The sequence below is a fragment of the Schistosoma mansoni genome, chromosome 2 (assembly GCF_000237925.1).
Source record: "Schistosoma mansoni strain Puerto Rico chromosome 2, complete genome".
In the NCBI taxonomy this organism is placed as follows: Eukaryota; Metazoa; Platyhelminthes; class Trematoda; order Strigeidida; family Schistosomatidae; genus Schistosoma; species Schistosoma mansoni.
In genome coordinates this window covers 6,748,654-6,776,423 of record NC_031496.1, presented here as the reverse complement: position 1 = coordinate 6,776,423, position 27,770 = coordinate 6,748,654, and the positions used below count along the sequence as shown (strand labels likewise).

Genomic DNA, 27,770 nt, shown 5'->3' with positions numbered 1-27,770 from the left:
CTAGTGAGCGGGTTCGTGGGTACGCACTGCTGAGGAGTCCCATAATAGGACGAAACGGCCGTCCAGTGTTTCCAGGTTTTCCATGGTGGTCTAGCTTCAATTGACTCACGCTTTCAACTATGATAAATACTAAATCTCCACAAAACCCCTTCTATAATTATATGGATTTGTTAAATTCAAATTTCAGGCACTTTATCATATACTTAGAAGTTAGAAATAGATGACCATCGTTTGTCACTCTTATATAACGGGGCAAACACTAATGACTAATTAAATTTTATCACTAATGGATAAAATGTTTATTTATCCCTTTGAATGTAACATATCTAATTCGAACCTAAACATGATTCATAATTATCTAGTAAATTAGTGTTAAAGATAAATTCAGAATTTATTGGATGATTTTAACCAGTATGTATGATGATATCGATTGACTAGTATAATTCACTTAACTGTTTTCGGGTCTATACCATGTTCTAGCATCAAAATATCCGAACAAGTATATTTGTAGGTATGTATGTATCTATGTATACACAAGGAATGTATTGTAAATACTTTCAGAGACATTTAAACCAATGGAAGTGAGGAGTTGTGATTCAGAAGACATCTACATCAAATTGGTATGTATTCATAATAAATTCAAGACTAAGAACATTGTATGGGTTATGAATGGGTTCCAATGATGTTCCCAATATCACAAATCTCAGAACTAAATATATATCCATTTAGAGTAATGAATTAATAAACTCTTATTTCTGGCACTTTCTATTAGGAAATTCATTGAACACAAGGGATCTAATATGACTCAAAGATTAGAAAAAAGACTGAATGACAACCAAATGAAACAGTACAAACTGGAACGAAAATGTCATGAAGTCAAACCACAAAATAGTGCATGACTATAAATAAAGACTATTGTTGTAAACAAAACACTAGTTGGGGACAATCGAATGTATTTAAACACAAATCACAGACTATCTCACTAAATTCTGATAACCACACAGTAAACAGTTAATTTGCAAAATAACAATCAATTGTCTCAATCTTCACTGTTTCTTCTGTAAATATCAGTTCATCGTCTCTAATCCCATTGTTCATGCATTTTCCTACCAATCGCGCTTCATTTCAGTCCTTTCCTTATCGGTCTTCTGCCAAAATACATTCTATGTCTGACCATCGCCATATACTACTTATATGGATACAAGTAGACCACACTACACTATAACCGTCTAGGTCCTCCGTTAGAAGTAGAAGATAATCAATCAAACAACAGAACAAATATAGTAAAAAGTGAAGATGAAAGGACGTATCACTTACAAATGGGAAACGGAAAATGACAAATTGGAAATGAACATATCAGACACGATGTAAATATACAAAATCAAGGTAGATTAATGGGCGGGCAGAGCATATTTAATAGACATGATAGCTGTGTTATTTAGTTTGAAAGAAAAACAACAGATTATTTAACTGATAAACGTTTCTAAGCTGAACACCAGTAATAAATTCTCGTTCTCACCAATGTAATATTTATTTAACTGGGTTAAGCGGAATTTTTCAGGGTATTAATGGGATTGATTACAAATGATCCAAGCTAGAATATTTTGTTCAGTCATTGTTTTTATTTTCAACATTGTAAACTGTTCACTTCCGACTACGAGATCTCTTACTTCAGTTGCTGACCAAAATACCTACTAACCATACAAAATCCGGTTACTTACACCATGGATCCAATTGTTATAAATCAAACGAATTCGAGTTATTCGATCCTTGTTAACTTGACAGTGTTTATTTATCACGTAACATAATAATTAATTTCCTGTATTATCAAAGCCTACTGAAGTTTAAATTGAATGAACGCGTATTGAAAGAACATAATGACTTGATATGAATAAGTTTGCAGTTTCAAACTTAATATTTACCTCCCGAACTAACACAGGTATGATGACTCAAAAGGTAAAAACCATGTAAAGATTCTGTGGAATTAGGAGATATTTAACTGCTTTTATTTCATCTCAATAGCTTTCTGTAGAGATTTTCTTTTTCATACAGATCAAAATCATACAGAATAACGAACTTCTGAGTTGGATAGTGGGTGAGTACTCCTAAACAGTGGTTCACAACTTGGATCAAATAACTGTTGGATTAACCAAGAGATTCAAGTATTTATCATTAGTTGGATTGAGAGAGATATCTAATCAAAAATTTCATCATCAATCACTTAAATATTAAAACTTACATACGTATCTAAATATTAGAGGCTATAAAATAAACGACAATACCGATAACCGCTACCTTACTAGTCAGTAAAATTTTAGTAAGAAGCAAAATACAGTTGCTGAGTGTTTGACTCATATCTGATACTACTTTGTTGCTGTAGACAGTGAACGGGTTAAAAACGGTAACATTGACATGAAAGCTGATCGTAGCTAAATTTTTCACATCCCGTACGAAACCAATGTAGTTAGTAAAGAATAATTTCAAAAGTAGTTTCCTAAAAATCTGATGGAAAGTCATGACCTGTAAGGAAAATAAAGACAGAATTGATACCATATCCCAAACTGACTAACTAAAAATCTAATATGTTTAGTTCTTGTTATAACTTGCATGAGTGCCCAGTTGTTATATCGATTGAGTGCGTACGTGATCTGTTTGATATATGAACGTACTGATTCCCACCAATCAGGGAGGAGCGAATTATTGATCAGAACTATGATATACAAAAAATCGTGTGGGCAGTCTTGAGTACTTGTCAGTCCTGCTTTCTGCCTAGCACAGCCAGTTAAGTCCAGAACACTAATTACAGACTCTGAAATATATGAATCGTTATTCTCAAACATACTGGGTTTATGCACCAAACAGACAGACCACATCGTACCATAAAATAGAAAATAACATTTGTACAATATTTAGCCAGATGTGGCTGTGAATAGGGGGGAAAGTAATCAATAAACTGATGATAACTCAAGAATCGTATAATAATAGTTCATAGGTCAAAATAAAGCTTATAATAAGAGGAACACGAATATGAATAGTATAGTTACTTAACAATTATACAATAGGAAATATACATATCACATTGGTCCATAAATATTCCTGAAATTTACCATTCATAATTCTCCACGGGATACAACAACTCTAACCTATAGACTCAATCCTGTTATATTCTCCCCAGACCTGACAGTAATGTATTTGATGCAATGATGTATTGTGTATATTACATCGATGAAGATTTACAAAACAGAATAAATTCAATAGGTTGAAGTTAAACAAGAGATCATGTTTCAATCTAGTGGGACAATTATTTAATATAACGTTTACTTTATTTCAGTACAACTTGACAAGGTCAAATTTGTTGAAATTCTTAATATATCCTGGGGTTTCATTGAATTGAAAAAATTTATTCGTTCAATATTTCATTTGAATATATAGATTATTTAAAATATACACAGAAATCGGGATGTGGGTATTTTAGTGATGTGAATTATGTGATTGATATCGTGTTGTTCTTTCCACTTGTAAGGTCAATCTCATATGAAGCTAAAATAAATCGAACTATCTACATATTACATTACTCAGTAAATTGAATTTCGTTTTAATGTCAAATTACTCGTTGTCAATAGTAACGACAATCTATGATTTCATTGGTCTATATGTTATTTGTATGAAAACATTCGAATTTCTTTCTGTAAGATAGATGTTTAGTAAAACCACTTTATGCCCGTTTACAGAGGAGTAATCATTTGATTTGGCTAGGGTTGTTCAGGATATTCTACTCGGCGAAATAGCTAATTTAATCTACAAGTAAGTTCGTTCCATCAGATTTGTGTTGTAAAGATTCTTAACTTCTAAATTAATTAACATTATTTTTTTACTGTGGATAAGTCATTCATGTGAAGGTTTCTTACAATCACTGTTACTTATTTTGAATAGGTTATAGTACGTTCGTTCACCTATTTCTAATTATAATTTAACATTTTACGGGAATGGTATTTGCAAGGGATTAGTCATGTAACTAGTAGTTAAACTGAGTATTGACAGAGGATGAAGGTGTACTAAGTGACGTTCTGAAAATATTGATTACACTCCATATAATACAGTTTAAAATATATGCCAACCCTACTTATCATATTCTTAATTTATTAAACACATTACTTTCGATTTATTTATTCCTGGAATTTCATACATAGTTTTAAAAACACGTTGATGTATGCTTATTAACTACCGAAGGGTTCATTCCTCATTCCAAAAGAATAACATTGTTGCTTTTGGCAAGTGAAAGATCGCCCAAAGGGTAGAACTTCATCAAAAATAATCTGTTTTGATAATTCTTTCAGTATGAATATCATTTATAGTTTCTCAAAAAATTAGGTACACTTTGAAGAGTCTTTTTTTATTACAAACATTTTGGTTAGCTAAATAAATGTTACAATTATAACCGTCGGATTGAAGACCGCTTACAACATAATTTACCCAGAATAGTTAGTCCTATAGAGTATTTTACGAAAGTTCTCAAAATTCTTGAAAATCCTGTTTCCGAAAACCAAACACTTTCGAAAGCGAATCCATAATTTTAATTAATCTAAAGTCCTTTCAGTTTGAAACTTAGCATACAGAGTAAAGACTAACATCATGAGCTACAGTCTACTAATTAAGTAACTCAAATCCCAAGCTATAAATCTAAGTCGTTTACTAATTTCGGTAGGATTGAGTCATGAGACACCTGAAATTAATCGGACAATGCTATGATAAAATCTATCAATTTAGTAACTGTTAATATGATTCGCATCGAGAGATTCTAGACTTCCTGTTCGGGTAACTTGGAATGACAGAAATCAGTAATCGAAGACCATCTGTAATAGAAATTGGAATCAATCACGCTGACAAATAAGTATCTACTAATTAGTTATTCATCCACGATGTCACTTTCACTTACAGTACAATAATATTAGAAAAACTAGTCAAGGCTGGTCAATACCACCCAGATCTTCTTTTGTTAGTTTTCAACTTCTCGACTCATTTGCATTCATAATTTTTCTTTGGTACATACATGTCTCATAAACTTAAATGCTGTTTTGTCATTGTTTTGAACCAAATGTTAGAAGAGATTACAGTTATACAACAGTTTTTAATATTTTGCACTTCTATAATAAACGTTGTTTGGATATGAAGACCATAATAAAATTAATCATAGCATTAAGTCAAATTAAATAATTAATTGACTACTAATTAGTAGTATTTAACAACTTTCAAGCTGTATTCATTTGGCGTTGTATACTTGTATCTTCCCTTCATAACAATGGGCAGATACAAGTATACAACACCAAGTGAATATAACTTCACCCCATTGCACAAGCAGGTGGCTATCAGGACTCAATAGCTAAGTGGATAACGCTATGGCGTTTGAAGAGAATGGCACTGGATTCGAGTCTCAGAGTGAACATCAACTCTGAGATGCAGGTACATCCAGCTGACGAGTCCCAAATAGGATGAAAGGCGTATCCTGGATTCCACTGTCAAACACTATTCTTCTTTGCTTATAATTTTCAAGCTGTTTACTGATAAAAGTTTTCCTGATTGTAATCAACGAATAAATAACAATTTTCATCATGTTCAAACACAGTTTCACTTGGCACTCAAAATGGAAGTGTAGTTGAAGTCCTGGCTGGGAAATTAATGAAATGAACAGAGAAGATGTTAGGATATAAATTAACTGATCATCAAAATTGTTGTTAGTGTTAAGGAAGAAAACATTGAATTACAAAACGACTAAACATTTTTTTAAAAAAAACATGTCATTGGATTCAGACATTCAAGTTCATGTTTCACACTAATTCGAATACCTACTTTAAACATTATTAACGGTGATTGGATGACCCGTTCACGAGTTATTGTTTGCCAGCTGAATTAAAATTTCGTAGTCCTGCTACTCTAACTTTTCAATGCTTCTTTAGCTTCAGTTCTAGTCTGAACATCACCAGGTGGTGTTCTGGAACTACATTTGCTCATCCATTTGTTAATAAATACTGGATGGGAATTCTGAAATTTTTACTTATGCAAATGTGGAGGTGGTTCGGTGAAACCCATACAGCTTTCTACATGCGTTTTTTGGTGTAAGTGGTGTCTGTCATAACCATATTGTTGACAGCATATTGACTAACTAGTCTCTCTCCATTCTTCCAGTTCATGTCACTGCATGATGTACTCACACCCAGTGTTGTTCATAACGACCTTGGGGTTTGGTCAGGTCAAGTATATTCTTGAGAATTTCTTCACGATGGACTGCAACACTTCATAAAACTGGTTTTCATCATCTTTGTTGATATAATTGGTGGGAACTTTGCACCTGACAATATTCGTCGTCATTCTTTCCCTCTTTTTTAAAGAATGCTTTGATGATCCTGATGCTTCAGGTTTCACACCCTATTAGTTTTTTGTGGTCCTTTGAACAGGACCAGTGTTACTCGTTGTGTGTGTGGTGCATTTTCTTCTTCATAACTAAAACACATTAACATCTCTCTTTAAGTTACTTTTCACCCAGATTATATTTACTTATCCTAAGCAGAACAATGTTTTATCCTCTCATGTCTGCAGCTATTTGAATGACCCTTCTTGCCTCTCACATTGCTTAGACATTCCATGTAAATATATTATTTTTTGGCCTGAGAGTTAGAAGGGGCATAGTTCTCGTGAATTCTGTAGAATCTCGGCCTCCACCATGAGGCATTATAGCTCTTTTATATGAAGAATCTTCAACACCCAAGATAGATTTTAAATGGTCAGAGTTTTTCCCGGTTAGCGTATTTTTAGTGGGGTTGTTTTTTACATGTTTTGACCACCGACCCTACGACCAACCCTTATACTTTACTTGCGCCTGTGATCGGCAATAATCTCAAATGGGCTCCCAACGGATCTAAAGACAGCCATATCGATCATATGATAATAAAATATTCAACTTCTCAAATGCCTAGGGAATATTTCTAATATCCCGATTCAATTTTCCACTTATTTAGTATTTTGCAAACATACCACTATTTCATTTTTATCAAAGTCCTGTGAACGCTCAGTTTATTTGAAACTACCAGATCAAATATTGATAGTGAAATTTACATCGTCCATAAGTATTAAAGGTAGTCATTCATATGATTGACTATCTAACATGGTTGTACAAAATGCTTGAATATCGAGTATTTAGAGGCAGTTGGCAAGAGGATCTGGGCTGAGAATTTGAGCTATTTGACATTTCTCAACAAGGCACACGGAGGACTGACGAATCTGGTGTCCTTTTTTACGAGAGACGAACATACACCAACTAACCGGAAACGTTATCACTTAAATATTCAGGATATAAAGCATAACTTTCATCATGGAAAATAATCACAGTCTACACAGTAATAATGTTTATAAATATTTGTAAATTAATCATTTTTACTGTAGTTGGGGTATACTTATGTTAGTGGGATATAGATTGGATTAAGCATGTTTTATGTATGATGGTGTTGCTGCGCGCTGATTGGTTAATTTTAAACCGATCAGCCCGGGCATATTATTGCAGAAAAATCTATAAGCTTCTTATGTATATACTATAAATATATGAACATTATTTAAACTATTGATTGCTGTTCACTGATCATTATTATTTTGAATACAATTTCATTCCTGTTCAACGTGTTCTGATTTTGGGGGCTTGTCGAGTGTCATCGTATAAGAATACTAAGCAATAGGAACCGCTGGGTCGTTTATATAGCAAAAACACAATTATAACAACTTATTACAGTGGTCCACGAATAAACAAACAGATTTGGATTCTAAAAATAGTTATTACAAAAGTCTGGCCCCGACCTGGAGAATTAGTGATTATTAAGGAGTTATGGTCAGCTGTCTTTTTGCAGCTTAGGAAGTTCTAGTAGAATGCAGTGACTGGTAAAACCAACCAAATAAGGAGCCAAAAAAATGCTTACCTGTGTCATTGAGTGACAGTATCGTTGTACATTGAATTTACTGAGTTTGGCGAATTCTAACCACAGGATTCCAACAAAGAAGCTGTGAAACTTTAAACCCTTGATTCGAATTTTCGGGATGTCATGCCTGAATACAATTTAGATCAGGACGTTTGTTCATTCCTTCTTGCATGTTCATGCATGCTCTGTTTTAAATAGTGTCTTATGAGACCATTATTTTATTTGGGCAATTATCTGTAAGCCGCAAGGCTAACAATATCGATTATACAGTTAAGAAATTTGACATACTACATCATTTTTATTGGTCAATTGTACCGTTACGTTCAAAATCATTGGTGTAAATTAGACCAATAAACTAATGTCATCTTTTTAGCATGTGAAACAATTTTGACTTCATCTTTTATTTGTTAAGTCTATTAAGTATAGTAGGGTGTGCAATAACAGTGAGATCTAGGATGCACGTTTCCCTCTGTTTGGGACCAGTCAATTGGATGTACCTTCATCCCATTGGTGATGCTCACTGTAGAACCAAACAATTCCAGTCTTCGGTATCTAAGGAAAGATACAAAAACATACAAATGAAATTCCAGAAGCGAATGACTATCCGAACTCAGTAGCTCAGTGTACAATGCCCTTAATGTTTGAAGCGAAAAGTACTGGGTTCGAGGCCCTGTATGAATACCAGCACTTGGATGAAAGTATATCCACCTAAGAACTATTAAATAGAATGAAGTGCTCGTTTTGGACTGGAATGTTAGCTACTATACAACTTTATTATAATATTGTTAATATGTGACGATATCGAGGCAATCTGCTCAAGATTCACATGTACCAAAAGCTAATGAATAATTGCAGTATTTCATACTAGCGGAAAGATACAAGCACTTACTGAATGATCGCTAAGTGGTAACCAATGCCATGTACGTCAAGTCCCCCTATAGTGCCGATCGAATTATATCGAACAAGTTACAACGGAGGCTCTGTTCTAAGTGACTAAACATTGTGTGCACTATGTCGAGATGTAAGGGTGACTGGAAGATATCCTTCCGACTACCTTCAACCACTGATTTACTTACAAATTAATATATTTTAAATCGCGAATGGATATCAAAAGGACCACCAATAAAAACTTGATTGTGAACTTATCCTGCTGATATGTCTCACACTAGGACGAAACAATCCCTCTTTTCTAACGAATTATGTCTACCTATTTGTTACAATTAGTTTGAATCTATCAAATAGTGTATTGAGAAGGTTGTTAACTCAGTACTTTCAAGTTTTGAAGATGATCAGTATTGAATTAACTATGATCAGACTTCAGATTCTCTTATTGCTTGTGTACTGATAAGAATCTATTGACTCCTCACTGTAAACGTATTTCAGTGCTCCTAACCATAATATTACAATGACACCTGCTTAGAAGTGAAATTCAGAATATATGTCTGGTACATAATATGATTGCCTGCTTAATTCACATACATCTCAATTGGTACTTTCTTCAAAGGCCAGTGATTTTCACAAGATCAGTTGCAGTGAGAGTCAACTCCTAAGAATGAAAAGAAACGGGTGTTACTGTTTATCTTATCTTGCCATCGACTATGGATTATTACTCACTGCCTTCTCGTGACATTACTGTTGTTTACGAAATTGAGAGGACGAAAAGCGAGTGTCCGGCTCTTTAACCGGGTTGGTGGACACAGAGGGTTCACCTAGGTGAGTTGGCAAACCCTGATTCCCAACCAATGGTGCACATGGGCTCCAGTATCCTAAAAGAACAAATGGCGTATGAACCAATCGTTGGTCACCGGCTACCATAGGACTGCATCTCCTCACGATGCTCCACTGCCTTGTGGACTAGACCTTCAGGTCAAATGCTCCGGGTGTGGCCCCCTAAGAAAACCACCTGCTTCAGTCTGGGCACCTGGGCAGTATCACAGCCCTCACACAAACCAAATGAGATTTGTGAGGCGCATATTTATCTGGTGCTTCCTTGTACCAATATTTATGTGTTTAAATAATAATAATAATGGATTATTTCATTTTAATAAACGAACAAATATGTAATCAGTAATGAAAGCAGCCCATTATGTTATTGATGAAGAAATATAGACAATTTAGCAAAGAAAATTTATGTCTACGCAAACTCAAACACTTTTGTATGTTTACTGGGTCTTAAGTGGACAGGTTGCAGTGTGCTGTTTGTGTCTTTAAACACATACCACTGTCATGTTCCCCAATAGTTTCAACAACAATATCATGTACTTACCTAACTATGAGCAAAAATCTATTATGATCATGTGAATGAAATATCTGCTTACGTGGCTGAATCACTAAAATCACGCCCTGTGAATAAACTAGATGTTTTTAAACTATATATGGAAGGCTGTATTTACACACGTATTATAAATCACAATAGAAGAAAAGTACAAGGGCGACCTTGAACTACTTTTCAACCAACGTGAAAACAGCGTTTAGTTATGAAACAATATAAAGCAAAACAGTTATAAAATCATAACATGAATAACAAATTTTAATGTATAAATTATCAGGGCGTTCATCAAGAACTGAGATTAGCCATAATGTCAGGCAGAATCTCGCGCTGAAATCTGATTGGTTCATTTGAATCATTTCTCTGTAACACCCGGCCCAAGGTAACCAAGGTGATAATTATCTGAGAGAATTACGATGGCAAAACTGTACACATTCATTTTAAATTGAATTTTAGGAAACAATCTAGATGATTAGACAGTCGTAAAAGCATCTCAATGTTGAATTTGCCAACTTTTCTTGATGATAATTAGATGTACATACTGTGTAACTTCTCTAGGTAGACACAAAGAATTTTGAATTTAAGATCATTCTTCTTATCATTCAGATAGTAGAGTGAAAAATGTATTTTTAGTATTCAAAATAATGTGGAACATTCAGTGATAATGAGTTTTTTCTATTTCAGTTAGTAATTGTATCTTGTATTTAATTTATTAATAAGGTAGTGTAGGGAAACACATATCTGTTATATATTCAAATTATCCAATTCAATCATTTCATTGATTATTTGTACGTCACAAACTAGCTGAATTTGTAACTATGGATATTTGATTTTCAAATAAGTGGTATAAAAGTGTGATGCCAATCGTAAGACTAGAACACTTTAAGTTTCATTGGAAGTAAGTTTAAAGGTGTGTGCTCCTCAGTAGCCTCCAGTTGAAATGTACCAACTGTTAAACGTGTAGTTCACGAGTTTTAGTTTCGACGATACATTTAGTCCACTGAGTTGGAGAACCCATTAGTTCATAAGATCAGTTGAAATCAGTTCATAAAATTGATCACTAATAAAATTTTCCATACTGAAGTAAAACAGATTATTTTATAAAATTCTTTCCAGCTGACATCAGATTATAGTGGCAATTATTCTGAGAAAATGTTAAAATTCTGAATAATATCTTACTTATGCCTGTTATCCCTCGTGGAGGAGCATAGGCCACACATCAGCATTCTCCATCCAACTCTGTCTTCAGGCAAACCTACACAGCTCTCTCCAGTCGCTATTGATTCTTTTCATGTCTGCTTCCAATCCTCGACACAATGTATTCCTTGGTCTTCCTATTTTCCGTTCCCCTTCAGGATTTCAAGTTGGCACTTGCCTCCTGATGCACTTTGATGGTTTCCTCAATGTGTGTCCTATCCACTTCCAAAGTATTTTCCTAATTTCCTTCTCAGCTGGTAGCTGGTTTGTTCTCTCCCACAGTAGGTTGCTGTTGATGGTATCCGGTCAACGGACATCGAGTATCTTAAGTAGACAATTGTTTACAAATACTTGTACGTTTTTGACGGTGATTGTAGTAGTTTTCCAAATTTCAGCTCCATACAATAGAACTATCTTGACGTTCGTATTGAAGATCATGACTTTGATGTTGTTTGATAGTTGTTTTGAGTTCCATATGTTCTCCGACTGTAGGAATGCTGTCTTAACTTTGCCAATCCTAGCCTTTACCTCTGTGTCCGATGCTTCTTCCTCATTGATGATTCTGTCCGGGTGCGTGAATGTTTCCACTACTTTCAAAGCTTCTCCATGAAGTGTGACTGAATTTGTGTTCTCGATGTTGTATTTGACGATCTTACACTTTTCCCTGCGTATGTTGAGGCTTACTACAGCAGAGGCTAAGGCCACAATAGTTGTCTTCATCTGCATCTTCTGGTGTGTAAGGGATAGAAGTATTAAGTCATCATTTTAACAATAATAATATTTGCAATAACTATTAATACACTGTTTCTATTCCTATATTTTCTAATTATTTATTCCATTTGTAGAAGAGAATAAATACATAAAATTATGCCAACTGTATGTTTGGAAAAGAGTACACCAAAGAATAACATAGCACGTAAAGAATATAACAAGTTAATTGGTGAACTAAACAATGAAATTGATCGACTATCAACACAAAATAAATGTTTGATTGAAAAATTAGCAATTACAGAAGATCAAATTAGTGTCGGTAGAAGAAATGAAAGAGATCTAGGTAAGTATTTTTAACTATCTTGTTAAAGTATTCAGTTCTATTTTGGAGAAAAAAATATTCGAGTAATCTCATTCAACCTTATTACTTCGGAACTCATTCATATAGCAGTAGTCGTAGGAATCTACTTTAATATATCTAACATTTTTTGGATGTTAGGTGGTCACCTGAGTCTGCTAGTTTTGTGCGTTTCCCATATATGTGCCTTAGCAAGCTAAATGAGCTAGAAAACTAAATATGAGTAGAAGACTTTTATTGGCTAACCGAATCAAGGGAATTTATGTACACTCATTCATTAATATATATTTTAATCTGAGAAAATGAATTATAGGAAGCTAAGTCCGGTAACTAGTGAGGTTGATCTATTCTGATGAATGTCAGATAAGTCAGAACCTCAAGTTAATTCAGTTTGCGTGGATATTAGATATTAGAAAATGTATCCTTACTCGATACAGGTTTTACGTCTTACCAACCAAATCATACGACAAATCATACCAATGACTTTTGGGATCTAATTACTGTACATTCTACTAATTAGTTAAATTCTAATCTGAAGAACGAGATGATTGTTTAAATGGAATTATTTTCCATACTATCAAATTTTTCCCTACTAACTTTTATTGAACAAAATTGACTATATTAGTGTTTGTTGATTTTGTTTTCTTTGAATTAAGAAAATCATAATAAAGCTTTAGTTGAAGAATTATGTCAATTGAGTAAAGTAAATTTAACATTGAAGGATGAACGTCGACATGAAATTGATTTAATTGAAGAAGAAACTAAACGTCTACGTATTCAACTTGATGATGCTATTCGATTGAAAATAGAAGCAGAAAAAGAAATTCAAAAATTAAATTTGGTCAGTGATGGTAGACATTTTTCTTGTGTATCCATGTATTTTTTTTTCTATATGAGAAAAACTAACCAATATAGACAATAATAATTGTTGGTTGAACGAAATTTCATACTGAGGTTTGATCAGTACTTGAGTCTTGTTATTTCATGGAAAAATGGATTATCATTTAGATAAGCAAAAACGGATAGTGGCTAGCAATGGAATCTAGGATGAGCGTTTCGTTCTATTTGGGACTGGTCATTTAGATTCACTTTTATCCCATAGTTGATGTTGACTCTGGGACTCGAACCCAGTATCGTTCGCTTCAGACGCCATCACGTTATCGACTTAGCTACTGAGTTCAGATAGCCACTGGCTTGTGCGACCAATTGCAGTCCTAAGAGTTTATGAGAAGACTCATACAACTAATACGAATGAATAACCATTCAGATAGTTTTTTTACAAAGGTTGACACTCTTTTCAGGATTCTTGATTATTTTCATAGTTGAACTCATGGGTCGATTGAAGCTAGACCACCAGGGAAAACCGGGAAGCACTGGACGGCCGTTTCGTCCTATTGTGAGACTCCTCAGAAGTGCGCATCCACGACCTCGCCTTGCGAGATTCGAACCCAGGACCTACCAGTCTTGATTATTGTTATTATTATTTAACTATCAATAAGTTAACTATTCATACAGGTGTTTATCCCGTCAAAGATTTAGAAGTTAACAGGATATGTGCATGTTTCTTGGAAATAAAAGTCTCTACAATATTTTCACATTTATTGATCAATATATTTTAACTATATTACGAACATAATTTTGAATAAATTGAGCATTGGGTAGATTGTTATAAATAAATAATATATTTGTAATATCCCAATGAGTAGAAAAATTAGATTTTCTGACGTTTCGTGACTTTGTGTAAGCCACTTCTTCAGAGAATAAATAACCAAATTCACATTAATCCAAGTTTAAATAGTACAACGGAACAATCCAAGAATATTAGGTGATCAATCAAAAACAGGTCTGAATAAATCAATGTGACGTCATTTCATTGCGGTCAAGGTGATTCATAAGTGACATATATGTAATTTTGTTTGTATGTGTCCACTGTAAATGATGAAAAATGTGTGACCTTTATAGTGAGAAAGGATAGAGTTTCATTTGTAAGGTAATAGTGCAAAATGTGAATAATATCAGACTAGGTGCTACGATAGATAGTCCAAGTAGGATGTATGGTAAGGCCTTCCTTTCTATTGAGAGAAGTGGGATTAAGCATTATATGGGACGATTCAGCTACTCTCCTTTCTTTGTAATTGGAAAAGCCTTTTTGTATTATTTTGATATTGTTGAAATCGATTTGATGGTGGTTGAAAATGGCATGAACTGCTATTGCTGATTTAATTTAAAGTCTATCCAGTTCTACAGGATTATTAGGAGGTTTCTTTGTGTACCTAATATGTTCTTTGGCGCCAGTCATGATTTCGCGAGATGACTCTCCAATATAGAAGGCATCACAGTCGACACAACCTAATTTGTAGACGCAGTTCTGTGTAGACATGAATGGTATCTTTTCTTTTAATCGAACTAAAGTATTTCGAAGAGTTCGTTGTTTTGTAATATACTTTAATTCTGTGTTGTTTTAAGATTCTTTGGAGTTCTTCAGTTGTGCCATGACGGTATGGTAAAACTGCAGTACCAACCCATGGCATTTCATTCGAATTATTGTTATTATTACGTGCTGAATTGTCTTGTTTTAATATACTTCTGATAATCTTCATAGGAAAATTATTAAATTGTAAGATGCTAATTATATTCTTTTGTTCTTTTAGTTTGTCCTCTTCTGAAGTGATGGTTTTGTTGGCTCTTCTAAAAAGATTTAAGACTAACGAGATTTTAGCACTGAAAGGATGTGCTGAATGGAAGTCGATGTAACGATTAGAGTGTGTAGGCTTTCGGTAGATGGATACATTTAGAACTCCATTTATATTTCTTTCCACTAAACAATCTAAGAAAGGAAGCTCACCATGTTCATTTTCATTCTCATTCGTGAATTTGATATGAGATGAAAGTGTATTTATCTGTTTTGAAAATGATCTTAGATGCGTCTTTTTTATCACTACAAATGTGTCATCTACATATCTAAGCCAAATTCGTGGTTTAATGTGGTTGGTGAAAATCTTTGATTCTATGTGTGTCATAAAAAGGACAAAACAATTATAATCACAAAAGCAGACAAAGGCAACACAACAGTTGTCATCGACTGAGATGGTTAGGCCATGTGATACGTATGTCTGAACACCGATTACCACGACGCACTATGCTGACTAGTATTGGGGATGGTTGGAAGAGAGTTAGGGGCGGCCAAACCAGAACCTGGCATCAGTGCTTGAAGTCACTAACTTCTAATCTGAGCCATGTTGGTAGAGGCAGACTACTTGGTTGGTGTCCGCGTGACTATCGTAACCAATGGTTGGAGACTGTGGGTGACATGGCTCAAAATCGATCACAATGGCGTAGGTGTATATACTCTTTATCTTCCCTTAAACCTTAGATTAAAATTGCTTCATAACTTTCTTCCTTCCTATAATATATCCCTATATACAACCTTTCTTTTATACATTACCACCACTAAATTAACTACTTCTATGAATCCGGTGTTCATCTTGTTGTGCTAATGAGGTATGACAACTTGGACCGATGCATTTGTGTGCCTGGTCCTACGTTGTAGCTGACTGACTGACTGAATCAATTAGATCTTAGTGAATAATTATGGGATAGAATTTTTAGAACTTTTATACAGAGATCTATTATATTTACATATATTTTGCTGTATATTTGTTAAATACTTAAGTTTTAGTATTTTTCAGTTCACTCACCTAACTGTTGCTACATATTTTGACGTTCCTTAATTAATTAAAAACTTAATGCTCAGTTTGATATCAAATATGATCTAGATATGTACACATCATGATGTCTTATTTGTGATTTATTGTTGTCATGTAACTAATGTATTCATTCCTATGAGTTTTTGACGCAGGACGATAGTATCATAAAAGACGATAAATCTGCTCGTTATCTCTGTCTTCCGACTGGTCACTATGGATAGAAGGAGGTGAGTAAAAGAATAGGAGTTACGATCTCACTGTGTTTTTAGCTAAAGTGAAAGTTTATGGTCCCAGGCATAAAGTCAACTAGTCATAAGTGAACTCTGTAATCAAATGATTCGAATCAATGATCTAAAAAAGTTGAATTGATAACACAATCTATCCGGTCTTCAATGTTGATCAAAATCTAGATATCGAGTAATAATTATAGGGTATACTAGGACTAAATCTTAGGAATAAAGCCAGAATTAAACAAAGAACTTAAACGCAGATATGTGTTTTTCATAAAATTAAGGGGTCTGTGACCTTCATTTTCATCTTTACCTAACCATTTACTATATTATACGTTATACCATAGAGATTTATTATTCTATACATAAATGACTACAAGTAAATAATATATTTGTAATATTCCATTGAGTAGAAAAGCCTGGTTATGTAGAATAGATGTTTAATATCCACTCACGTTGAGTAAATGAGTAAATGATGTCAACTTTTGATAGAAATTTAGGATTTAAAAAATGAAACCGTGGAAAACCAAAATGCTGTACAGTACACAATATTCGTACATTGAAAATAAATTGTAAATATATCTAGATGATTTGTAGCGTTTAATGTAAATTAAGGTATTCTAAATGGTTCGATTTTGATAAGATAGCCGCAGACATTGAAAGGTTACCTGGATGTTGAGTTTATTTCATTTCAACAAATGACCATCACCTTATCACATTTAATGACTGAGGTAGTTAGGACACAAATGTTACTCATGCCTAACAATCGAATACCTCGATGAGTGATGTTTGCTGGTATTAGGAGTAGGACGGAAGAAAGCTGGAGGAAGTCAAACCAAAGTGTGAAGTCAGTCCATGAAGTAATCAACAGTTGATCTTAATCATGTTAGTGGATGAAGATTTCCTAGTTTGGTGTTACACGATAACTGCAGTCAGTGCTTGAAAATCTTGCATGATGTGGTTTAGAAGCAGTTACGGTAGCGTAGATACATCTATTCTTTATCTTCCTCTAGGTCTTTAGCTCCATTATTTCTTTGGATATATCCTTTCATAGTCTTTTTCCGTACCATAGTTGCAATCTTCAGGCTTCCTCACTATCATTGACATTATGTTATTGTGATTTCTATTCTATCCATCTCGTTAATTTTATCTGTTCGTACTGATGTGATATGGCAGTTTGGGTCAATGTACGTTTTTACCAGACTTTATATTGTTTATAAGCGATATTGTTATTAATAGGTCAATAAGATAACAGCTAACACCATATTTATCATTTTTTACCACCCACTTCCTGTTTGCATCTAACTAGACACATTTCACTGTTAACAAACATATTTATAATGTCTATTTAAATTGATAATGAAACATTCTTAAAATGATAACTGAACTCGTTGATCGTTTCTTCTAAAAGTCGGTAAACTCTATTTTTCATACTGGATATTATCAAACATTTTTTGTTAATCAGCGTATAAACTAAACTTTTCCCAGTTTTTTGATCAAATAATTACTTCTTTGAAACTATAATTTATGGACGAACCAATCACGTATAAGATAACAGGTCTCGGACTTTGGCAAGAAATTTATTCATCCGTTTGACAAAATAGCGTTTCGGCATTATAGCTGATATCAGTTCGTGAAGAAAATCCTAACTCTAACCATCAACTGTAAATCATACGTCTAATTCCTCATATTGGTTTATAATCATCATTTAGTCCTAGTTAGTAGGTGGACATTCTAAAGTCCATTTTAGCGTCGCTCGAAAGTCATCCATAAATTAAAATCTCACCATTACTTCAATCGGAAATATCATTACTCTGACTAAACATGCACATTAAAACCATGATATAAGCAAACTTTAAATTAAAATCGTGAATGATATTAATGGACCGATTTGTTCACCAATATGGGAGAATTCTGTGTAAAGTGATTGTTTAGTTGATCTGACTGGTTATGATAAAGGTTTTCACTGTATTAATCACATAACAAAATATCTACAAAAAAACTTCAGCAAATTTTGTGGAGATTTAGCATTTTCATAGTTGAAAGCATAAGTCAATTGAAGCTAGACCACCATGGAAAACCTGGAAGCACTGGACGGCCGTTTCGTCCTATTGTGGGACTCCTCAGCAGTGCGCATTCACGACCTCGCCTCACGAGATTCGAACCCAGGACCTACCAGTATTCGGTTTCGTGAAAATATAGCCACATATTATCGTTAATCTAAAGGAGAATTTGTAGGTATCATTACCGAGTTTAAATTTGATAATTTCCAACAAACTGAATAGATTGTTATAAATAAAAACAATATATTTGTAATATTCCAATGAGTAGAAAAATTATATTTTCCGACGTTTCGTGACTTTGTGTAAGCCACTTCTTCAGAGAATAAATAACCAAATTAAAGTTAATCCAAGACTAAATACTACAACGGAACAATAACGGAAGGAGAATTTATTCATTCTAATGAGTTTAGTAAGAGTTTTGTTTATGAACAAGCTTATAACAACTGTGACGAATTTCGGCTAATTGTTGGCCAATCAAAATAAACATTTAATAGAAAATAGGCAATAATATTAGGAAGGGTGAATAGATTTTATATAATTAATGAAGCTATTAAAGTTTGTAATATATTGTTCGTCCATATGGAAATGAATAAGTGATCCTGTCAAACTCTTATAATTACCTATTTAGATTTATTAAGAACAACCATATTGTTTTTGGTTACAGTTAAGATTATGACATTTATGCTTGGATATTTAAGATTAGGATTTGGAGATAGGATTGATTTACATGTTACACACAATTCACAACTAGAAGGATGGACCATATGATAAGATTAACACTAAAATTTCTACCCTCTTTTAGCAATAAACAATTCTTCCATTGTTATTTTAAACTTTCTGTGCACTACACAAAAATATATCTACTCTACTCCTTTTAGATGATTTGAGATGAAAGTCATTTATTATTTAATTTAGCTCAAAAGCTCGAAATAAGTTTTGTTGTCTCATTCTGCTAATGTCAGACATTAGAAACCAATATTCACAATAAATATTCATCTGATAATCATATCAACCAATGGATCAACCGTTCATTTTAAAGGAATCATTTAACCTATGATTTTCAAAGTGTTACCTCATTTCATATTGACTCATTCAATGAACCAGGAAAAATGTAAATTCATGCCATATTAGAAAACATTTAAAATTAAACGTTAGTGTAACTATTAGTAACAGTAAATAGAAAAAGAACAACACATGACTAATTGATTCTAGCTACAGTAACTTGGCAACCTAATGGCTAATGCATAAAGTTTTTACGATTAAATTTAAGCTAAAATGTACATTACTGAAAAAAAACCATTTTTTAAAAAAAATGAAGAAACTGAGTTAACATCTTAATCAGATATTGTAAAATGTTAATCAATTAAAATTATCAGAAGGGGGTTTTGTGGAGATCTTAGTAACTTTTTTATATAGTTGAGATCATGAGTCAATTGAAGCTAGACCACCAGGGAAAATATGGAAGCACTGGACGGCCGTTTCATCCTATTGTGGGATTCCTCAGCAATGCGCATCCACGATCCCGCCTCACGAGATACGAACCCAGGACTTATCAGTCTCGCGCCAGAGCACTTAACCGACAGACCACTGAGCCGGCATCCAACAGTATTAATGTCTAACCTCAACCAATCCACAAAATTGAGCAACCGTTCACCAATGTCTTCTGTGAGTTGATATCCCCCAACGGACCTGGTTGAACTCCACTGGTTACTGCTCCTCACTAGAACTCCAGGAAATACCTCATGAAGCCAGTCACTAGTGAGCATATGATCATTATCAGAAGGGGGTTTTGTGGAGGTCCTGGGTTCGAATCTCGTGAGGCGGGATCGTGGATGCGCATTGCTGAGGAGTCCGAAATTAGGATGAAACGGCCGTTCAGGGCTTCCAGGTTTTCCATGGTGGTCTAGCTTCAATTGACTCATGATCTCAACTATATAAAAAAAATTACTAAAATCTCCACAAAACCCCCTTCTGATAATATTAATTGATTAACATTTTACAACATCTGATTTAGATGTTAACAAAACAGTGGAAGATCTGTCCTACCTCTGCGACCACACGAGTTGAATAGCACGGTTCCCCCCACTACCTAACAGAGCCTTGAGGAGGCCTTAGGTCGGATATATATATATATATATATATTCGTCGACCCATTCACTATGGTGACATTTCTGTAGTTTTCGCTTTCATATCAAATTTAGTAAAAAAATATACATATCATTCTGATCTAACAATTTTCATTTATTTATATCATACGCATTTACCTACATTAAAGGATAGAAAAGAAGATTAAATAACAAAAATAGGAAAAATATTTTAAGTAATATATTACATAGTTGTCATGGTAATCATTAAAATATTAAAGATAATAAAGAAATTTCACCATTTCTCCAATTCATACCCATTCCCCTACTCTTCCTTCTCCCTCAGAAATTTTGAGTACCTTCAACTAGTCAGTCAGTACATGGTGTCTACTATTATTAATCGATTCATTTGGTTTCATTATCAGTTTGCTCTGTTTATGTTGAAGTAATGAAAATCTTCTAACTACCTGTGTACAGGTGTATAAATTGACCATATATACACATATATAACTTCCCATTTCCATTACTTAGGTAAACTCCTTCTCGTCTCTTTATTTCGTAAGGTTTAATTTAACCGGTCAGTATCAAAATTATCATTCTGTCAAGTCTATGCTAATGTATTTTTTCAGTTTTAGGAAATGAAAAAAAAACATTTCTGAAATGTAACAAAATAAACAGCGTTAATCTGTTGTTATAGTAACGGAATGAGAACTGTATGCAGTTCTATTGGTTAATTAAATTACTTATAAATTGGAAATCCAATGGAAAAGATATACATAATTTAGTGTAAATAAAGTTATTCTTAGAGTAGGGAAGGGAAACAGGTAAGAAAAGTGTACTTAAAGAAATTGGGAACACCTTAAAATTTGTCATCTATGAATTGGATTAGTCAGTCATAGTTATTCAATAACATAGACAGACATTGGTTACGGTCATAATAATACATAAACTTAATAATAATGATGTACAGTTAAAGCATATAGGAAAAATGATTCAATGATAAATTGAACGGAATATGAATTCCATTTATGGATGGTTTATGATCTTCTAGGAATTAAACATTATTATTACTATCATTAGCATCTTACCTCGTGAAATTATCCGTTCTTCTACCAATTTCCTTATGATGTATATCAACTAATATAATTTCACTGAAGCTATAGTTATATTCTTTTTAATATCTTGTGTGATATTCAATAACAAATAGGATTATTATTATTATTACTATTATTATTATTGTCTGGGTTATTAGTAATACTACTACTATTTACATTACAATCATTAACCATAATATCTTATATCATACCATTATATGATATCACTCAGTTCAGCTGGTAATCGACGTCCAGCTACATCACACAGTATATCTGATTATTATCCAGTAAGTACTTATAGATCATAATTGATCGTTTATTTAGTTTTTATTCATTACTTGTTATATTTCCAATTTGTTTATGCCATTATTGATTTTTAACATTATTCTATTAATATGAATAGCAGACAAGGTGATAGATAGATTTATATTGATACTATGACAATCAGTAAGGTTATAAGTGTACCCTTTTAAGGAATCCCATAATAAAATGAAGCAGCTATTCAGTGTCCCAAAGCTTTCAATGGTTGTCTGTTTAGTGTTAGTCTACGATGTAAACTGTGATGAATTCAATAACATATTCGGTAAAATATTGGTGACCATATTTATGGAAGGATTTATCAGCTATGTTTTCAATGTTCAATAAATATGTTGAACCCAGGACTTTCGGCTGCTTTTCCTCGCTTATTCAGTGGTTGTTTGTTGCACATTTTTGTGTAATCTTTATCGGAGATTCCATTTCAAGCTTAAAATGTCAATATATTCGTATATCTCACCTGGTATATTGCATTGTGCTGCACTGACATGTTCATAACAGACAATTGAAGTTATCTTCAGAGAGATGAAGTAAAATATTTAATGAATATTACACTCCAATATTCAGTACTCATTCACCAAATTCATTGAAAAACTCTCAAACACACTTATTGAACAATGGAGATATTGTGATAAACTCAGCTATATTTAATAACAATTTTAAGATGTTTAAAGATAACTAAGGAACAAAATTAGCTGTAAATCTTTGGTGTCATAAAATAAATCGAATCGAAAGTATGTATTCGAACGGTTAGCATTTGATAGTTTTTTATTGTCATGATAATTTAAGAAACTCTTGATTATCCTCTTAGTTAGTTATGTATTAACAATTAATGATTTCATTTGAACCTTTCTTCAAGTTGAATAAATCCTTCAGAACTCTTTGACAAACTTGATTTAACTGATATCATTGATTTCCGTGTTGTGGATAGTTCATCTCATCTCTCTCTCTTCATGTTTCCTATTAAATTTTTCTTATTATCTTATTGATATGGACAACTTCATTGATAATCTTTATTAAGCTAATTAATAACAATCATCCGTTTCAATGATCGAAAATTATGTCATTTCTTTTTTAATCTGAATTATAGATTTTTTCACATTTGACTATGATTGTAAGCAGTTGACAAATATTCAAGAAATATAAGACAGTTTTAATTTAATTTGTAGTGATTTGAAATGCATATCAATTTCGGGATGCTAATACATCGAACTGATGAGTCTAATGTAGGACGGAACTCATATCCTGGATTCTACTGTTGACATTCCATCAGTACTACGTAAATGTCATAGTGTTTTGTTTCAATTATTGCTTTCTCTCCAGTCAACTACTGAATAACACGGATGGTATGAAACTTACAAAGTTAAATTTTTTATTAGGCTTACACAATAACTGACTAACAAACATGAAGGAGTTCTATAGACTTGTTCACGAAATAATGTTGATCAGCATTCTTTTCCTTAGTTTGGTGTTTGCATTTTCCGTTATTGATATTCAGGGATAAAGTATCTATTTAAAGCATAGGTGAGTAAAATAGGGAGTATGATGGGGAAACATTCAATTGTCGAATCCAAAATAGGACTTAATTAATGTCCTGGATTCTACTACTAGTCACTTTCAAATTTATGATAAAAACTATTAATCCCTTAATCTTATGATAAAGTTGCAATTATCTAGTGAATTGTTTTACGAACTGTCCAAAAGAATTCTGTTAAATGTTTCGTGATAATTGATAAAAAGTTTTTCGTGGGGGAGGCGAGAGAATATCATTAGTGAGGTTAGATTTTACGGTGATTACTTACTGATTATCAATCAATGTTATGTCTACCTAGTTCAACAGAGGCATCAGTTCGTTTAAGACTTAAGGTACCCTTTGCCGATGAGTATTAACTAGTATGAAATTTAGGAGTATTGGGGTACCTTTCCGATTACCTCCAGTGACTTAACAACAAAATATTGAAATTAATATGAAATTAAAAATACGGAAAATTTTTATGTTGAAGTTATGATTTAAATCAAGAAAACGGTGATAGATCATATAATGAGACATTCAGCTCTCACGAACTGTGTACGGTGACATAAATTTATATACCACGATTAAAGTTCTAGAAAAACTAATATGAAAATTAAATTCAACTTAGTATTGTTTGTTTGAATCTTCCCACAAGCGAGTGGCTATCAGGAACCAGTTGCCAAGTGGATAATGCGATGGCGTTTGAAGCGAAAGGTACTGGGTTCGAGTCCCAGAGTGAATATCAACTCTGAGATGCAGGTACATTCAGCTTACGAGTCCCAAATAGGATGAAACGCGCATCCTGGATTCCATTGCTAGCCACTATCCATCTTTGCTTAATATGAAAATTGGTAAAAATCATAACAAGATGAGATTACATGTATTTATTAGCCCTGTCATTTTGAACAAGAATAACCTTTACAGTTAAATTTGACAAAGTAACTGAAATGAATGTTTTCAAGCCATTGATTTATTTATCTGATGTTATCATTAGTATTAGATTAGTCCTATTATTAGCATGTATCTACTCTTGAGACGTTCTTCATTTGGTCTAGTTAAAATTTCCACAGTCTGATAATGGATTAATCACTAATCCACTACAATCTTTAATTGTCTGGCGGAATAATTAAAAACAATATGAATATAGTTCATATTTTATTGTAATAAAGGTATACTGGGACAAAAGGTCACACAACTCATAATATTATTGATTATCTAAATTTAATCTCTATGCCTATTCATTTGATGGAATTCTCAATACTCATTGGGATAAAGTTTGGTTAGCATTTTGACAACATAGAATAATTTGATCTGCCCTACACTAGTTTCTACTACCATTTTTTCGTTTATTTGCCTAACCTCTTTCATTATATTGCAATAAACCCTGAGGGACTGAACTAAGATATTATAATTTTACAAAACTCAAAGTTACTACAATCATTCAAGATAAGAACAAGATTACTAGTCAAATTGTCTCGCTATTCATGTATGCTACTAAACTTGTTATTACCCAAACAATAGTTGATGAAAACTGACTGATTTCTGATGCTATGAATTAATTTCACACTAAATATAGCACAAAATAATTAATATCATGGTACTTAAACCTCACTAATGACTGGATTCAGAGTTTTACGATATGATCAATGAATTAAATTTAACGTTTATTATTCAAATATGATGATTTTAAAGTTGGAATTTTTTTTAAAACTCTTCCATAAGTGGTGACTTACTAAATCAGTTGAGCTGAAGGAATGTTGTGGAGTTTGTTTTGACTTGTAGGTTGCATTTGTCACAGATTGATCTCAATTGCGGTTTCATTGGAGGCCTGTAAACACTGGACAATCTTTGATGAATATAGCCTACAAATTAAGCCAATCTCCACGAAACTCCTTCAACCAAGCTATAATAATTGGTACACGAGTGACTTATTTTGAATTGTTACTGAAATTCTAGTGAGATGTAACTGGGGAATTCTAGGTACCGGGAAAGAAATGGTTGTTTCAATGCCACTAGTTTATCTTCACATTATATAAGAAGTCAACTGCATCTCATACAAGGATGGAACAACTGCCCAGTTCTTCAGGGTTTGTAAAGGTACCAAAACTGAGATCAGTCTGTAAAAAACCAACTTAAAAATTAGTTAAGGCCTAAGCTAGATTGTTATCACCGATGAAACTGACTGTGTATTATAATCGACAGGAAATTTACTACAATTGAAAAATCAAAGTAGTTGTATTGGAACTTATTTGAATGAATGACTGTTTCTTGGATACTAATTTTAATAGTTTTGGTTCCTATCTAATATAGTCTCTTATGAGCTCATTAATTAGCATCCCAGAAGTTAAATCAAACAAATATTCAGTGGTTTATGGTTTTCAGGAAGATGACAATTCACGAATATGATGATGCACTGAGCCAATCAGATGTGTCAGATCAGGGTCATTTGGTGTGAGAGATGCCAACGGACACGCACTATTGGTCAAGATTCGGCTTAATTTTTCAGGGAATCAGATTAACGCTATCAGTTAAAAATGTGGATTATTTTCTGAGGGATATGTATCTATATGAATATGTTGTCTATATATTTTCAGTTAGGTTATTTATATAGAGTGTCCTATTCACTGATAGTTCTCTCATAACAGTAGCAGAATAAAACAAGTGCTCAACACGAAAGGAGATCAACTTCAAACTGTGTACTATCCTCAAAAATCCAGTTAAATTAGACCTAATTATCTGTAATTTTGAGAATGATTCTACTATCTTGAAACATTCAAACTCATACTACTTAAAACTGAAGTTAAATAATTTAGAAGGGGTTTTGTGGAGATTCAGTATTTTCATAGTTGTTGTGAAATAGGAACTCACTGAAGATAATTGGTGAATGGTTGCTTAACTTCGTGGATTGGTTGGAGTTAGACATAAACATCATCGGATGCCGGCTCAGTGGTCTGTCGGTTAAGTGCTCTGGCGCGAGACTGGTAGGTCCTGAGTTCGAATCTCGTGAGGCGGGGTCGTGGATCCACACTGCTGAGGAGTCCCAAAATATGACGAAATGGCCGTCCAGTGCTTCCATGTTTTCCCTGGTGGTCTAGCTTCAATTGACTCACGCTTTCAACCATGAAAATTAAATAAATCCCTAGAAAAATATCTTTTAACATAATTTTGCAAATAAAGAATTACCATCTGAGAATATTTGATAGGTACTTATGAAAAATATGAGTTTATTTCTTTTAATCTCAAAGTTTCAAAATTACACCAATAACATTTCAACAAAACGTTCTATTTAAAAAAGTGACATCTATGACTATCTATACATGTGTGCAATCTATAGAGTATAGAAGTTTTTATTAACTTTGATAGTTTATTCTTTATTAGGAAATTATCACATACTCTAACCTCTTCAGTTTTAAGAACATTCAGAAAATGTAACCACAGGTTTTTCGTAACATGAGAGCCAGATAATAAAGCCAAATATTTAATTAATGGATTCAGCATTATATGATGAAAAAAATTATATACTAACTACTATTGCAGCGATCAAAACAGAAGTGGGGACAATCGGATGTATTTAAGCACGAATTACAGACTATCTCACTAAATTCCGATAACCATACAGTAAACAGTTAATTTGCAAAATAACAATCAATTGTTTCAATCTTGACTGTTCCTTCTGTAAATATCAATCCATCTTCTCTAATTTAATTGTTTATGCATTTTTCTACCAATCGCGCTTCATTTCAGTCCTTTCCTTATCGGTCTTCTGCCCAAATACATTCTATGTCTGACCATCACCATATACTACTTATGAGGATATAAGTAGATCACACCACACTATCATGATCTAATAAACCTATCAGTTTACATTATTTTAAATCTTAGTGAAATGAATTTTAAAGGTTATAGTGATATGTATTTTTATGGAAATTATCTCCAAGAATAGAACTCTTCATGGGTTAGGTCATATATAATATTTGGATTCTTTAAAAAGATTGATTAATTATCTTGAAAATGTGATATTTTAGTGTTATAAGAGGTTTTTCATGTCGAATAAATCTAACTGACTAAATTTGCAGATCATAAGCAGAATAGATAGCTCACTGAACTATTTTTTTAAGAAATTCAATATATACACATAAACAATGGTCTGTATTCATAAGCAAAGATGGATAGTGGGTAGCAGTGGAATCCAGGACGTGCGTTTCGGGCTATTTGGGACTCATCAGCTGGATGTACCTGCATCAATGGGAGGATTCAAAAAAACAATA

At 33.2% G+C, this 27,770-nt stretch overlaps 1 protein-coding gene and 1 non-coding gene across 2 annotated transcripts in view; both read left to right on the top strand.

Annotated features, from left to right (window-relative positions):
* Nucleotides 1–12,294: 12,294 nt before the first annotated feature.
* Smp_140670 (hypothetical protein) overlaps nucleotides 12,295–27,770 on the top strand; it is a gene marked incomplete at both ends in the record, with an annotated part of 39,963 nt that continues 24,487 nt past the window's right edge. The window contains 2 exons of the mRNA XM_018795493.1: nucleotides 12,295–12,481; nucleotides 13,153–13,337. Coding sequence (XP_018649800.1) covers nucleotides 12,295–12,481; nucleotides 13,153–13,337 — 372 coding nt within the window. The remainder of the gene's footprint in view (nucleotides 12,482–13,152; nucleotides 13,338–27,770) is intronic.
* Nucleotides 24,173–24,243, top strand: Smp_tRNA_02382_Pseudo_TTG.1.1. The gene has a single exon. It is a non-coding gene (tRNA).